The sequence below is a fragment of the Gadus morhua genome, chromosome 16 (assembly GCF_902167405.1).
Source record: "Gadus morhua chromosome 16, gadMor3.0, whole genome shotgun sequence".
Lineage (NCBI taxonomy): Eukaryota > Metazoa > Chordata > Actinopteri > Gadiformes > Gadidae > Gadus > Gadus morhua.
The window spans coordinates 17708972-17722115 of record NC_044063.1 but is presented as its reverse complement, the minus strand read 5'-3'; the positions used below and the strand labels follow the sequence as shown (position 1 = coordinate 17722115).

Below are 13144 nucleotides of genomic sequence, written 5' to 3'. Positions count from 1 at the left end.
GTGTTGTTACGGTGCCCCTACACACAGTGGAAAGGTGTGTGTGTGTGTGTGTGTGTGTGTGTGTGTGTGTGTGTGTGTGTGTGTGTGTGTGTGTGTGTGTGTGTGTGTGTGTGTGTGTGTGTGTGTGTGTGTGTGTGTGTGTGTGTGTGTGTACCCTGGTCAAATGAGTCAGGTATATAGATTAGATAACGAGCCGTGTGTGTTCTGGGGCATTAGTCATCCCCCCCGAGAGCCTCTATGATTACACCATTAGGAGGGAATCATAGCCTTTGTGCAAGAGGTGGTGTGAACGACTGGAGAAGGTGCTGAACACTGTCTGATCCATAGGCCGCTGAGGCAAGAGCCGCGCGTGAAGTTTAGTGTTTGATAGGCACCGTTTTGAATATTCCTCTTTCCATTCCCCCGGGGGTTGTTCTGAAAACATCCCTACCCCCCACCCAGCACCCTTTGCTAGTCTCAGACAGACCCCTCCCTGCCAGCGACGCCACCGTAAAGTCTGTTTTCTTTGTAAAACGGGTGAGTTGCTTGAGGTTACCGCAGCTAGCTCAACCCAGTTCCACACAACAATAAGGCTGTCTGCCTAGAAGAGGCTGGCTAATGCGTATTAACACTGCTCACACAGACCTTAGGTTTTAGTGTGCATGGAGTAATGCCAGGCTGGTTTTAATATTATAGCAAAATGTTTAAGTATTGTGATCCATAGATCTTGATATTGGTCTATAGCAAATTTCCACAGCAATAATGTTATGTTTCCATTCAAACTTACTGAAAGACTGCTGTTTTTATAACTTTGCTGTGCTTTTATACGGTAAACAGTATAAAATATACCACATTCATTCAGTTTAGTATTTGTTTTATTGCAACCGGGTTGCTGTATCCAAGTCTTGTTGTTAATAAATAAAAGTTTGAATGAGTTGACTGCAAAAACTCTGACCTCAAAGGTGGGCGGTGTGAAACGATGCCTTATGTCAGTAGTGTCCATATATATAGCTGGATGTCAAATTCATACTCCCATTCATCCAAACGACCTCTCGACTGAACAACCAGGGCAAGGAAGAGGGCTTTTTCTGTGCTCTAAAGGCATTTTGGAGAGAGACTTCATTAAAACGTGCCTGAGGCTCCTTGAAACCGGTTACTTTACATCAGAGCCCAACGGAGCACATGGCCTCAGAGAGCCTCACAGACACTCGAATGAGACTTAAATGAGTTTTGATGATACCCCTATTAGACGTGGCCCTCAAAAGGGCAAGTAAAATGGCGACTAGGAAGGTGCCACCAAGAGAGGAATCCCCCTCCAGAAGACTAGAAGAGAGCTACAGTTGCCGGAAAGAGTCGCAGGCCAATCCGAGTCCGATCCAAAGTCGCACTGTTGATTTTGGATTCTGACGAGTCGTCAGGCCTTTGAAGGGTAGCTTTTAGAAACGTCTCTTTTTCTGGTACACTGATTTCAAGGGGAACTGCCAATAACCTCAAAAGATCCCCCCCCCCCCTGCCCCCCGCCCCCGAAGCTTATGAGAGGGTTTGAAATTGTTCCTGTATGTCCGCTGTTTTCCCCCTTCCACGTTTTCTTTTTTTCCCGTTTTCTTGCGATTCTCCCTCTCACAGAAATGGCTCTGTGTCAGAGTCCTTCTCTCTGGGCAGTTGGTCCCCCCCCCCCCCCCCTGCCTCCTCGACTGCCTCCGCGCTTCACTCTCTCCATGGTCTAGAGCCGGCCTCCTTTTGCTACCACCGCTGCTGCAGTTGGCCCTCCGCTGCCACAGTTTTCCATCAAAACACCTAACCTCAATGGAGCATTCAAGCCCAGGCCCGCCCCAGCGCTGCCCCTCCCTCCCTCTCTCCTTTCCCACTCTGCTCCGGCTCGGCCTTCTCTCGCCCCTTTTCTCTCTCTTCAAACCTAATGGGCATGTCCAGGAAGAGGTCCCCGCTCACACTCTTAAAGACTTTCATTAGCTGGTTTTCAAGTACTGAGTGAGGGGCGGGACATTGATCCCTTAAGGACACAATTTGGAACAGAGGCCGCTGTAGTTAAAGGGAAGCAGTGTCTTTTGGGGACAGGTTTGGCAGCTTGTTCTTAGCATTGCTGTATACTTAACATTTTGTGTGATGCAGCTCACCCCCAGTTTAGCTGTGACCCGTCAGGTTCCATTTACAGACTGTCGTGTTTGCCCAGTTTGGTGCATTTAAGCGTTAAGCATGTATGCCGATATATATTGATTAGGTGCCAAATACACACACTCCATAAATTGCTGGTTGGTAAGCTGCTATATTGATGAATCTGTGGCCAACCACTGCCGTTTAACATGAATCAAATCATGCTGATAATCATTTTTCTTTTCTACAACTCAATCATCATAAAGGAACATTTCTGGATTTTTCACCCAGGACTCTATTTTGGGATCATTTTGGGTCTGAGGCACTGATGTAGACATAATTTTTGAGTTATTTCCAGTATTGAGCGAGAGCCCTGCAGCCATTATCGTATTTATATGTATGTGGACCCCTGCAGGACACACCAATAATTTAAATATAAATTAGAATGCCATAAAGTACTTTACAGTATTCATACTCCCAAATCACAAGACATATTCTAATGATGTGCCGCACAACTCTAAGTAAATGTCAATGATGGTTATTTGTTACTCAAGAAGAATGCATATGAAACTCTAATCCATTGGCTGATCTGTAAAGTTGATCTTGCTGCATGCAAGAGCATTCGAATAAGTCGACGGTGCGGCAATCGTCAGTTGCAATCATTCATGGTTGAAAGGACATGCCAGCACGTTATTAATTGGCTAAACTATATGCATGCAATGTCTCTGTTGTCATGCGTCTGGCTGCTGTGTTGGTACTGTAGCCCTGTTTCAAATTCTCTCTGTGCTCCTGCCAAACTTGAACTAAACTAAAAGTCAGATGCACGTTAGCCTGATGCTCTGCTAGTGTGACGAATCCCCTTGATTTATTTGGCTGATCTTAAAGCCCAGTAATTTAGATGGTTCTGCTTTAAGATATGATTTTGCATACCGTTAGCGCTCTGTATACTGTATGCATATTGTCTTGTGGTGGTGTAATTAAGGGAACCTTTAAAAGTTGGTGGAAGGGGATATCCACAGAGACTATGGTTAACAATGCAGTTCAAAATCTATATGAACTCTAATCTGTCACACATTAGCAGTTTGACACTGGATGTATACTTTTGAAAGAATTTTGCCCTCCTCCTATCCATTCCCTGTCAGTATTCCCCCCCTATATTTACCCTTGTTTCCATCTCACTGTCTTAACCGTCTGAAACTGAGGGCTCAAACGGATATTTGTGTGCCGTTACTAAGGGATATCAAGGAAAAACCTTTGTCATTTTGTGTTTACAAATGACGTCAATTGAGTGCTACTGAATCATCAGTTTTTTTTTTTTATTATACACTCAGCGACATGATTCATATAATTCCTCTGTCCTAGACCTAGACCGTCTCAGATTCCTGACGCAGCCTCTCAAGACTTTCGCTTGGCTAGCCATGCCTTTTATTCTTCTATTCTTTTTTTTTTTTAACGTTTGCCTACTCACAATTGCCTCCCGCCTCCACCTCACTTGCATGTGCGTACACATGGTCCCATCCTGTGTGTGCAATACGTGCGGCAACTTTTCCATCCCTCCATCTTGGTGGAGCTTTAGAGGGGAGTTTGCTAGAGTATGTAGACACTAGCTGTGTTCGGCGTAGGCTCTCTGGAACTTATTACAGTCGGGGTGCACTTCCATGAACGGGCCATTCAGCCGCTCTCTCGCACAGCCCTGAATGGGACACAGTGTCGCCAGGAGAGTTAATGTGGGCTGGTGAGCCGTAGGACCTTCCCATTACACGGGACCAGGGCTGTGCTGAAGCCTGTGCTCATGCTTACCGCTGGTGCATGTTGATGTGGTCTGGTGTTTGTGTTTAGCATTTCAATGGCCTCGCTATTCATCCACCCCGGGACTTGTCGTGAATATGTAATTGAAACCTACTTTGTTCCATAGTTTGTATTTATATTCCTTGATTGTGACATGCGATGCTTGAAGTTCAACTCTAATTGCAGCCATCGGTCTTAATGTGTTTCTGCACTCGGTGCCTTGGCCAGGGGTTTAAGCTAATTTACTGTAATGAAACGCCCATTGAGAAACATTTAGACACAGTCTGTTCTAATACGCACTACGCACTATCACAGCATTTCAATGTGTTGTCTATTGAAAAGCATATCGAACCCATCTTTCCCTGAAAGGTGTTGACATCCTCTCCAGTGAATTAATTTATTCTCATCTTCAAACCATCTTTGGATCTAATCAGCCTCAAGCCAGTCTGTGTCAAGAAATGTGCCATGGACATGGATATAATTATGATAAGCTGTGATCTAAACTAGGAACAAGGCAACGCACGCACGCACGCACACACAAATGCACGCACGCACAAATGCACGCTGGGCTGAGATGCAGGGGGGCATTTGACCTGGTAAAGACTTTAATCTGCAGCTGACGGAGCCAGATGTTTGATCAGGATTAGTGTGTTTACTGTCTTGTAGTCCTGTGAGACTCTGTAGGATAGGCGTCTTATTTTGTCCTTCCTTTGTACCTCAGACATGGGCAACGGAGCAAGGATTTTGATAGCTGTAATGACGCCCATGAAGTATATCCTATGATGTTGGTGGTGTCGGATAATGACGAGCTCCCCTCTGTTCTTCCTTGCAGGTTTCCTAAGAAAGCGATCAGGTAAGGATGGATTTTCTTATTCTCTTTAACATAGACACAGCAGCATATACCATGCATGTTATGAATGAGATTACAAATGGCGCTCTGGTTGTACGAGCTGAGCTTGGGTTTTAGCATGGGCGGCAACACAGTAGTCGTCAGAGTCTCTCTCTCTCGCTCTCTCTCTCTCTTATATATATGCACATCCACAGACAAACATGCACACAGAGGGGGGGGGGACAAAGGGGTCCCTTTTTCTATGCGCGGCCCATCTCTGCCTTCCACTATGAACAGAACAGAGGCCTTTCACAGTCGGGGCCGGCGAATGCAGAGGCGGCGATGCACGGCCCCCGTTGAGGTCTGGGCCGGAGGGCTGGCCCCCGTGGCACCCCCCTCTGAGGGGCAGCCTTTCTCCGGGCGTGCTCCCGGGGCACACGGCGGGGCAGCTCCACATCCTCTCGGGCGGCCACTTTACACAGCAGACAGTAGACACACTCAGTGGGGTTCATACTCTCTGGTCCGACGCTCCGCCACCGGGGCACGCCAAACAACTGAAAGCCCTGTCTGTGGGCTAACCTCTGTCCATGTCAGGCATTAGTCGGACACTAGACTGGAGTAGCTTGTGGGCTAGATTATACCCCGTCTGCTGGAAACGTGCAGTTCATTATCAGGGTCTTCTTGACCGTCATCGAGATCGCACAAAAGTGGTGCTATGCTCGGTTGGAGGGTGTCCTCTAGAGCGCTCCTCCACATTAGGCTTTAGCAGGGAGCATCCTGTCTAGAATGGTTGCGCTTCAGGAAGTCGCCTCGGATTAGAGCACAATGTATGTTATTGTTGTTGGGTTTTTACTGTGTAACACATTTTTGTCTTTGTCCAGAACGAGCAGCATTCTCAGTAAAGATCACCCACCAGACAAGAAGCCCAAAAGTGATAAATCCCCACTTCCCTCGAATGAGTTTGACCCTACAGGTAAGTTCTCTCCATCTTTCTCCCTCCCTCTCTCTCCCGCTCTTATCTCATGAATGGTGTGATGGTGGTGTGTACAAAGCATGATGGGATTCATAATGGGGGAGCGTGCACTTTTCTAATTTCTCCTATAAAACTAATTTGGGCCCACTGATTTTAATCTTGTTGCATCCGAGGTGGCTCGTAAGCCCTTGATATATCATTAGGGCTAACGGGTTTCACACTTATTTGTGCATCTCCTCTAATGGCTACCGGATAAAAAAAGATGATGTTTTGAGCAGGACCGTTTTATGACGGTCCTGCTTTTATGTCTATCCATCTATTTTATACAACCTTTGGTTTGATAGACAACATAAGCTGACCCTGTCAGCGTGGGCTGTGCGGCCATGCGTTCAATGTCCATATGGTCCTTTTCATTCCACACACATCCTCCTGCTGTGGGTCATCGTGGCGTATGCCGTTGTAATTTATTTTCATGCTTTAAATCTTTGACTAGTCCTGGTATGGTTTTCAATGACACTAAGATGCCGATGGTGCAGAAACACTAAACGTTTGGTGTGGGATTCTGACTCTCCTTGTGTTGACATTGGTCATCAAGGACGATAGTATGATTTGAGGTTTGTCCAAAGCCTCTGTTTTGAAAACAAGAGTCGGAAAATCCCTTCCCATTACTGCTGGCTTATCTTCCTGTGATGCAACAAAATATGGAATAGATGTGTCCCCTGGGACTGTTACACAAGACATTGTTCACTGTTTTTCGTCTCGTCTGTTATCGGCCCTGCCGTCAATTTGTCTGACGGAATTTAATTGGTTGTCTGCGTTCAAACTCACTGAGTCAGCAAAGGACAGATCAGCCAGAGAGCATTCTCTGTTATGATTTGGTTCATAGCCTAATCCTCTTCTCTAGTTCCTTACTTTATCTTTATTTCCACAACCAGACATTTTGACAATATCTGGTCATGTCCTTTTGTTCTCTGATGCACGTCCATGTTTTAACGATTCCTATCTCAATCTATACCTCTCTCCTGTTGTCTTCAAATTGCATGACCCCTTCAAAAGACTTTCATGGCTTCCAAATAGTGTTTGATTTGTAGAAAATCTGCGAAATGCATTTAAAATCCAATTCCTACAAAATGATTAACAATGTAATTTTAAGGAACACAAACAATTCTGACGCATTTTTGGCATTTCCCAATGACACTTCTAAAGGCAATGCAGGTCATGTTAGAGCCGCAGGCACTAACTAGTCATTACATCACTGCAAGTTGCCATAAACAAAGCCATGCTAGTTCTGTAGTGACACTCGTCAGTTCACCCCGTTGCCGCCGCACTGTGTGTTCTTAGGTCATACCGCTGTCTTCACATTGTGTTTTATGAGGTTATAAATATCATTTGTATAATTTTCTTCTCTTTCCATCATATTTCTCCCTCATGATTTATCTCTTTTCCTGTGTTTCCTTTTACTCTGTTGTTTTGTATGTGTGCGGGTGCGAACGGGATGTTGGTTCGTCTGTTCGTTTGTGTGTGTGTGTGTGTGTGTGTGTGTGTGTGTGTGTGTGTGTGTGTGTGTGTGTGTGTGTGTGTGTGTGTGTGTGTGTGTGTGTGTGTGTGTGTGTGTGTGTGTGTGTGTGTGTGTGCGTTGCCCTTGCTGTCTCTGTGCTGGGCATTGTGCTGGGGCTGTGGGCAGAGGCTGTGGTGGAGCAGAGGAGTGGCAGTGTGCTGGCGGAGGGGAAGGCTGAGTCCTGTGGTAAGACGCTCCTGCCAGGAGGGGTGGTGGTGTGACGTTGGCTGCTTCTATTCACACTTCTGACTCACTCACTCCAGGGTGAAGTTGCCTCTAGGTGTTTTCTTATTCCCAAGTGGAGCCTTAGTCAAAATTGCCCCACCAGGATATTACTAGAGCATCATTCTGTCATGAAACTCATAGACACCATTCTATACAGGGAGGATTGTTTCAGATGGTAAAGACGTAATGGAATTTAATATGCATGGGTTGTGTGTTGCAAATCACAGAAACAGCGCCATCCCCAGTAGTGTTATGTGGCCGTCAATGGCTAATTTAAAGCATAATAAAAACCGTCTTTACAATGTTAAACTCAGATAAACATATAAGCAGATGAACGTGCCCAAATATATAGATTTCTTGCATATTTCAAACACAGTTGGATGTATTTCAACACGAGACGTTTGCTTCATACCACTCATGTTAGCTTCTGGGGATATCTGTCTTCCTGTTCAGTTGAACCTTTTTAATATCAGCGAAGACAGGCAAGCCTGATCACTGATCATTTCAGAACTCTTATTCATATAGACTCCCTCGACCGTATTGTTGACTCTTCGAACCCCACACCGGTAGCAACCTGTTTAGCATTGGGAACGAGACAGACGATCAACAGTTGGAGGCAACTTCACTCCACGTTCCTAAGCCATACTGCTTCCTTGACCTTCCTTCTGGTCTCTCTCTCCCCCTCCTTCCCTCTCCTAGCCCGCTTTTTTTTCTCCACCTTTTCCTTCTGAAATTCCCCACCCCTTGCCCTGGGCTTTCCTCTCTAACCTCAAGCCCTGTGTACGATCCTTCTCCCCCTGGCGCCTCTAACCCCCTACTTCAGGGCCACAGGTTGCTCATTGACACACCTCTCTAGTTGACACGGCACTGTAGACTAGCTAAAGGGAGATGGGAAGAAAATAGTCAAGTTTGAAGGGTCCATCCACATCACGTCACTCAGGATTTTTAACGACGATGTTGGATTTGAACCGTACATCTTTGAATGTACTGTCGTACACAGCTATAGGTGTGCCATGTTTGGTTCCAGACAGCAGACAAGTTGGTAGATAAGGATGTGTCTGACATGGTTTTACCTTTTGTATCGTCACGCTGGCGCAATAATACACGAACAACCAGGAAAGTCGAGTTCTGTTCCCTGAACCGGGACCATTCAAAAAACGGTATATGTTTGCATTTTCGGCAGACATAAATGAGAAGCATGTCAAATGAAATGGTTTACAAAGTTTGAACGCTGTTTCTGATGAGAATTCTGTCATGGTCTTGGTTGAATTGGTGTGTGGTTTGTGTGTGAGTCTCTGTACGGAGATCACAACACCTATTAGAGAGCTCTAGCTGACCAAGATGGCATAATAACCACTCAGGATCCGAGTCATGCTCCGTTATTCCTCTCAGAAAACAATCTTCTGTATGGACCAAGCAGCAAGACTCCGGTTCATATATAAATGCTTAATCCAACTAACTGCGATGGCTTTGTTACTCATCAACCAGATGTTTCCACACCGCAGGGTGTGAGACTTGGTGTTGATCAATTTATTTGTTTCTTTTTAACCAAATCAAACAAATGTCATTGAGAACATGACTATTAACATTGCTGACCGTGTGACTTTTTACTGCACATTAATGCTCACGGATCAATCAAGGCTCTTTTTTTATAAACCAAGTAATGCAGTTCACTGCCCGCATACAGGGTCTGCAGCTGCACATCTGAATGCGAACGTCCTTGTAATAATAAATACAAAGTTGTCGCCAGGACTATCCGCAGATTGGTAACCTGGGAACCTTTCCAGCTCGGGCTTCCTGGTTCTGTTAACTGCATTGTTGTGTCCTTCTTTGTCTCCCCCGCAGGTCTGGTTCAACGATGTGTAATCATCCAGAAAGATGAAAATGGCTTTGGGCTCACTGTCAGCGGTGACAACCCGGTGTTTGTGCAGCTCGTCAAAGAAGGTAAAAAAAAATGTTAAACGTCTCACGGTGGAATGAACACCGAAAAAAGGGTAGAGGGAAGAGTGTGATGTTATACCCGTCGTGGATATTGCTGGGAAAGGCGGTCAGTTGTAGACATCCCCTGCACGCCCTGACACGTGAAAAACACCAGCACTTATTCTGAAGGGCGTTTCGAGCCTTGATGCAACCGCGGTTACACCTGAGTTCTTCCTTTGCTTTGGCCCTGGCCTTTTGTCATCAGGTTTTTTATAAGGCCTCTCGCTAGGCTGCCGCCATGTCCTTTCGTGTCTTCTCTGCCTGGCGCTAGAGGCTCATGGGAGATTTTAATGAATATCAGTAGGCAAAGAGAGGCAGAGACAACAAGGGAGCGGCCAGCCACTGGGTGTGTTTTGTCCTTGCTAAGACAATGGCATGATATAGGGCTTGTTTAGAGCCCTGTCTTCTTAATGTGATTGCTTTAAAACTCATTCATAGGCTGGCAAAGGTCGTTAGTGCAAGTTTATAATTTTGGCGAAATGCTTCACATTGTCGATGGGTTTTGTGCTTATTCCGCCTTTCGTAAGAGGATTAATTTTTTTTTTTGGCTGAGAAGGAAGATTATGGTCTTAACTTTCATACAAATTCATAATTGTGATGTGCCATAATGTGTTGTCATTAAAAGCCATTGAGTTCTGGCCAGAAACAGAGCACATCAAGCAGTTGAGTCTCATGGGACCACATTCAAGAGTTACAGCGTGTGATGGATAGGCTAGAATACAAACGTCAAGGCCTTTCAATTCAAGGATGATTTAGCTTTGTCAACAAAGGACTGTCTCAAAACAATAAGCCACCACAACAATGCTTAAGTTGTGACACATGTATAAATATATATATATTTTTTAAACAGAAAGATGGTGCGCTGCATTAATCACACAAAAGGTTTAGGAATACGAGTGTCCTTGGTTGCTTGGATGACAGCTATATGGTAGCTGGCGCTACCGTCTCTCCACAGACTTAGTGGTAGATCTCATAATAACCAGTCTGGGGCTAAATCCCTTATTTGGGGTGGAGCTGAGAAACAGGTCCTTCTTGTCCTATAACCACTGTTATGATCTTTTAAAAAAAAGATGCTCATAAATAGTCACTCTGCTACATCTTAGGTGTCAGGTGTTAGTCTATACGTTGTGAAACCTGTAAGAATGAACATACACTTGGGCGTCTGCCTTCTAAATGTTTTTATTGTTTAAGTGGGTTTGCAGCTTTTCTTCGGTTCTGTTTGACTAACTGCTTGTTCTGTGTGACCAGATGGGGCTGCCATGCGGGCAGGTGTTCAGACAGGAGACCGCATCATCAAGGTATTGTGTCTGTCTGACTATGTGCTCCAAAAACTGCCAACGTCACATGTGTTTTTCTTTTTTTTCCTTTCTCTTTTTTGCGTTAGTAAAATGGGAGCACTTTGGCTCGCTGCTGCCACCTTCTGGTGGGGCCATATGTTGGCTGTGTTTCAATGCATTCAATATTCCCCCTCTTTGCTCCATATAACGCCTAATGGTTTATGTTTTATTCAGGTGAACGGGACCCTGGTGACGCATTCGAATCACGTTGAAGTGGTGAAGCTCATCAAATGTGAGTCCTTGTACTGTCTCCACGCTTATGCCATCGCAGGCTGTAGTTGGCCCCTGTGAGTGAATGCATGCTCCTACGACGTCGATGTAACTCCTGTGTCCCCTGCCTCCTCCAGCGGGCTCCTATGTGGCCCTCACGGTGCTGGGGCGGCCCCCGGGGCTCGCCCAGATCCCCCTCTCAGAGGCGGAGTCGGAGATGCTGGGCCTGAGCGTCTCCTCCCCCAACTCTCCCGCCACCGAGCGCCCCTACAGTCCCCTGGACCGGCTCTCCTCAAACATGACCCCGTCGCCATGGGTACCGGCTCTCCTTCTTGTGTTCGTCTTCTTTAAAAAAAAAAGGAAAAAAGTGCATTTTTCCTTGCTTTTGGTTCTTCATTTAAGGGGACTATGTTAATATGGTAGGAACACGTGGCTGTGTTGTGTTGGGTCTATTGGTCCCAGATGCTTTTCGTGCCTTGGATGATGGTAGCTGTCTCTACAACCAGTGGTGTGATAACCATAGGTCCTCTTACCTTGTTACTCAGGATGATACTAGCAGTCTCTACACCCAGAAAGCCTTGCAGCGGATGATCTCAAAGGAGCAGCAGGAGTTGCAGGTGGGCAGGCTGTCGATCAGATGATAGCCTTTTACTCCTGTCTTTGTATTATGAATGCTTGTTTGAACTGCCTTGACGGTTCATATTTGCGTGTGACTATGAGCTGCACAAAGACATTTCTTATGTAGTTTACCACTATAATGATATAGATATACATTATACATAATTCGAACCCAATACCATACAAGTCAATTTTATGGCAAATTCTCTTTCAAATACCATTTGAGAATGCACTATTTAAATTTCTGAGTAGGGAATGGACATACCTACTGTCAGAATGCAATGATTGTAATACCCATGAATGTAATAACTATCTGATTAATTTGTTGTTGTTGATAATGATTTACTCCTTTTATATTTTCATTGCTACCTGAATCATCTATCTTGTGTATTGTTATGTTTTGTGTCTTATGTGTGGACCCCAGGAAGACTAGCTCATCCCACTTTGTTGACAGCTAATAGGGATCCTTTTAACAAAGGATCCCCATTAATAAAAAACATACATACACACACACACATACTCGTACCATTAAGGCGGTGTGTGTTTATGGCAGCCCGCGGTCATTTGCTTTATATTCTCTCTCTCTCCCTTACCTGACTCGCATAACTCACTGTATCTGTATTGAATAAAGCATAACAATCGAGAAATAAATATTCAAAGATAGAGGGAATTTCAAACTGAAATGCACCTTTATGTTGATTCTAGGTTATATACATTGTGTTGTTGTGGCTCTTAAAATGTGTAGGTCAATAGGCCGTCTTCAAGCATTGCCATTGCCAACACTTGCTAACAATCCAGCCCTCCACCCCCTCTTCCCCACAGGCCATGAAGGAGGAGTACAGCAGGAACCCCTCCCCCAAACTACTGAAAGACATCCAGGAAGCTAAGAAACACATTCCTCATCTGCAGGGCCAGTACCTCAAGGCCAACGGGGCAGCACAGGTAATCCCAACCCGACAGATTGCCCACAATCCACAGGGTAGTTTTTTTTAAATGGCGCAGCAAATGGAAGAATTTTAGCTCTTGTAGAGTTTTATTTCATTCAGCCATGGTGCATCAAGGAATTGTTCCAGACATGCATTAATCCTAATCCCATCCCAGGATTAGTTGGGGAAAATACTCCTTTGTGTCAGTGTGACAGACACCGTATTATAAAACTCGTTAAAATACTCGCTTGTTTGTTGCATCTTTTGGCTCTGCTCTGAAATCTCAATAGAAAAAATAGCAGGGATGTTTATCTATAAGGATTAATAGTGGGTATAATAGAGTATTACAAGTGCATCCAATTAGGTCGGTCATTTTGTCGTTAACACACTTAATTGTTTGTTGAATGAATACAAACTCCCTGGGTTCTAATTGGGTTATTTATAATTAGTGACAGAGCTGGCGTTGTCATGTGATTCCTCAGGAGGCGCTTCCAGGCGGGGATGTGGAGGACGGCGGCACTATCAACCCAGAGCTTAGCTCCTCCTCCAGGGGAGACTACAGCACGGACGCCTCCTGGAGCAGCTCTCCTGTAGGTCCCCACTCACCCC

The 13144-nt window shown here is 45.2% G+C and overlaps 1 protein-coding gene across 3 annotated transcripts in view; it reads left to right on the top strand.

The window, feature by feature from the left end:
- The window catches only part of arhgef12a (Rho guanine nucleotide exchange factor (GEF) 12a), a 38257-nt gene that overhangs the window by 6949 nt on the left and 18164 nt on the right, over window positions 1–13144 (top strand). For 2 of the 3 annotated variants that reach the window (XM_030381296.1, XM_030381295.1), the window contains exons 2-11: window positions 4712–4732; window positions 5590–5681; window positions 7366–7425; window positions 9310–9408; window positions 10693–10742; window positions 10956–11013; window positions 11129–11307; window positions 11537–11608; window positions 12432–12551; window positions 13018–13125. In XM_030381296.1, coding sequence (XP_030237156.1) covers window positions 4712–4732; window positions 5590–5681; window positions 7366–7425; window positions 9310–9408; window positions 10693–10742; window positions 10956–11013; window positions 11129–11307; window positions 11537–11608; window positions 12432–12551; window positions 13018–13125 — 859 coding nt within the window. The remainder of the gene's footprint in view (window positions 1–4711; window positions 4733–5589; window positions 5682–7365; window positions 7426–9309; window positions 9409–10692; window positions 10743–10955; window positions 11014–11128; window positions 11308–11536; window positions 11609–12431; window positions 12552–13017; window positions 13126–13144) is intronic. The other variant, XM_030381297.1, reaches the window with a different exon arrangement.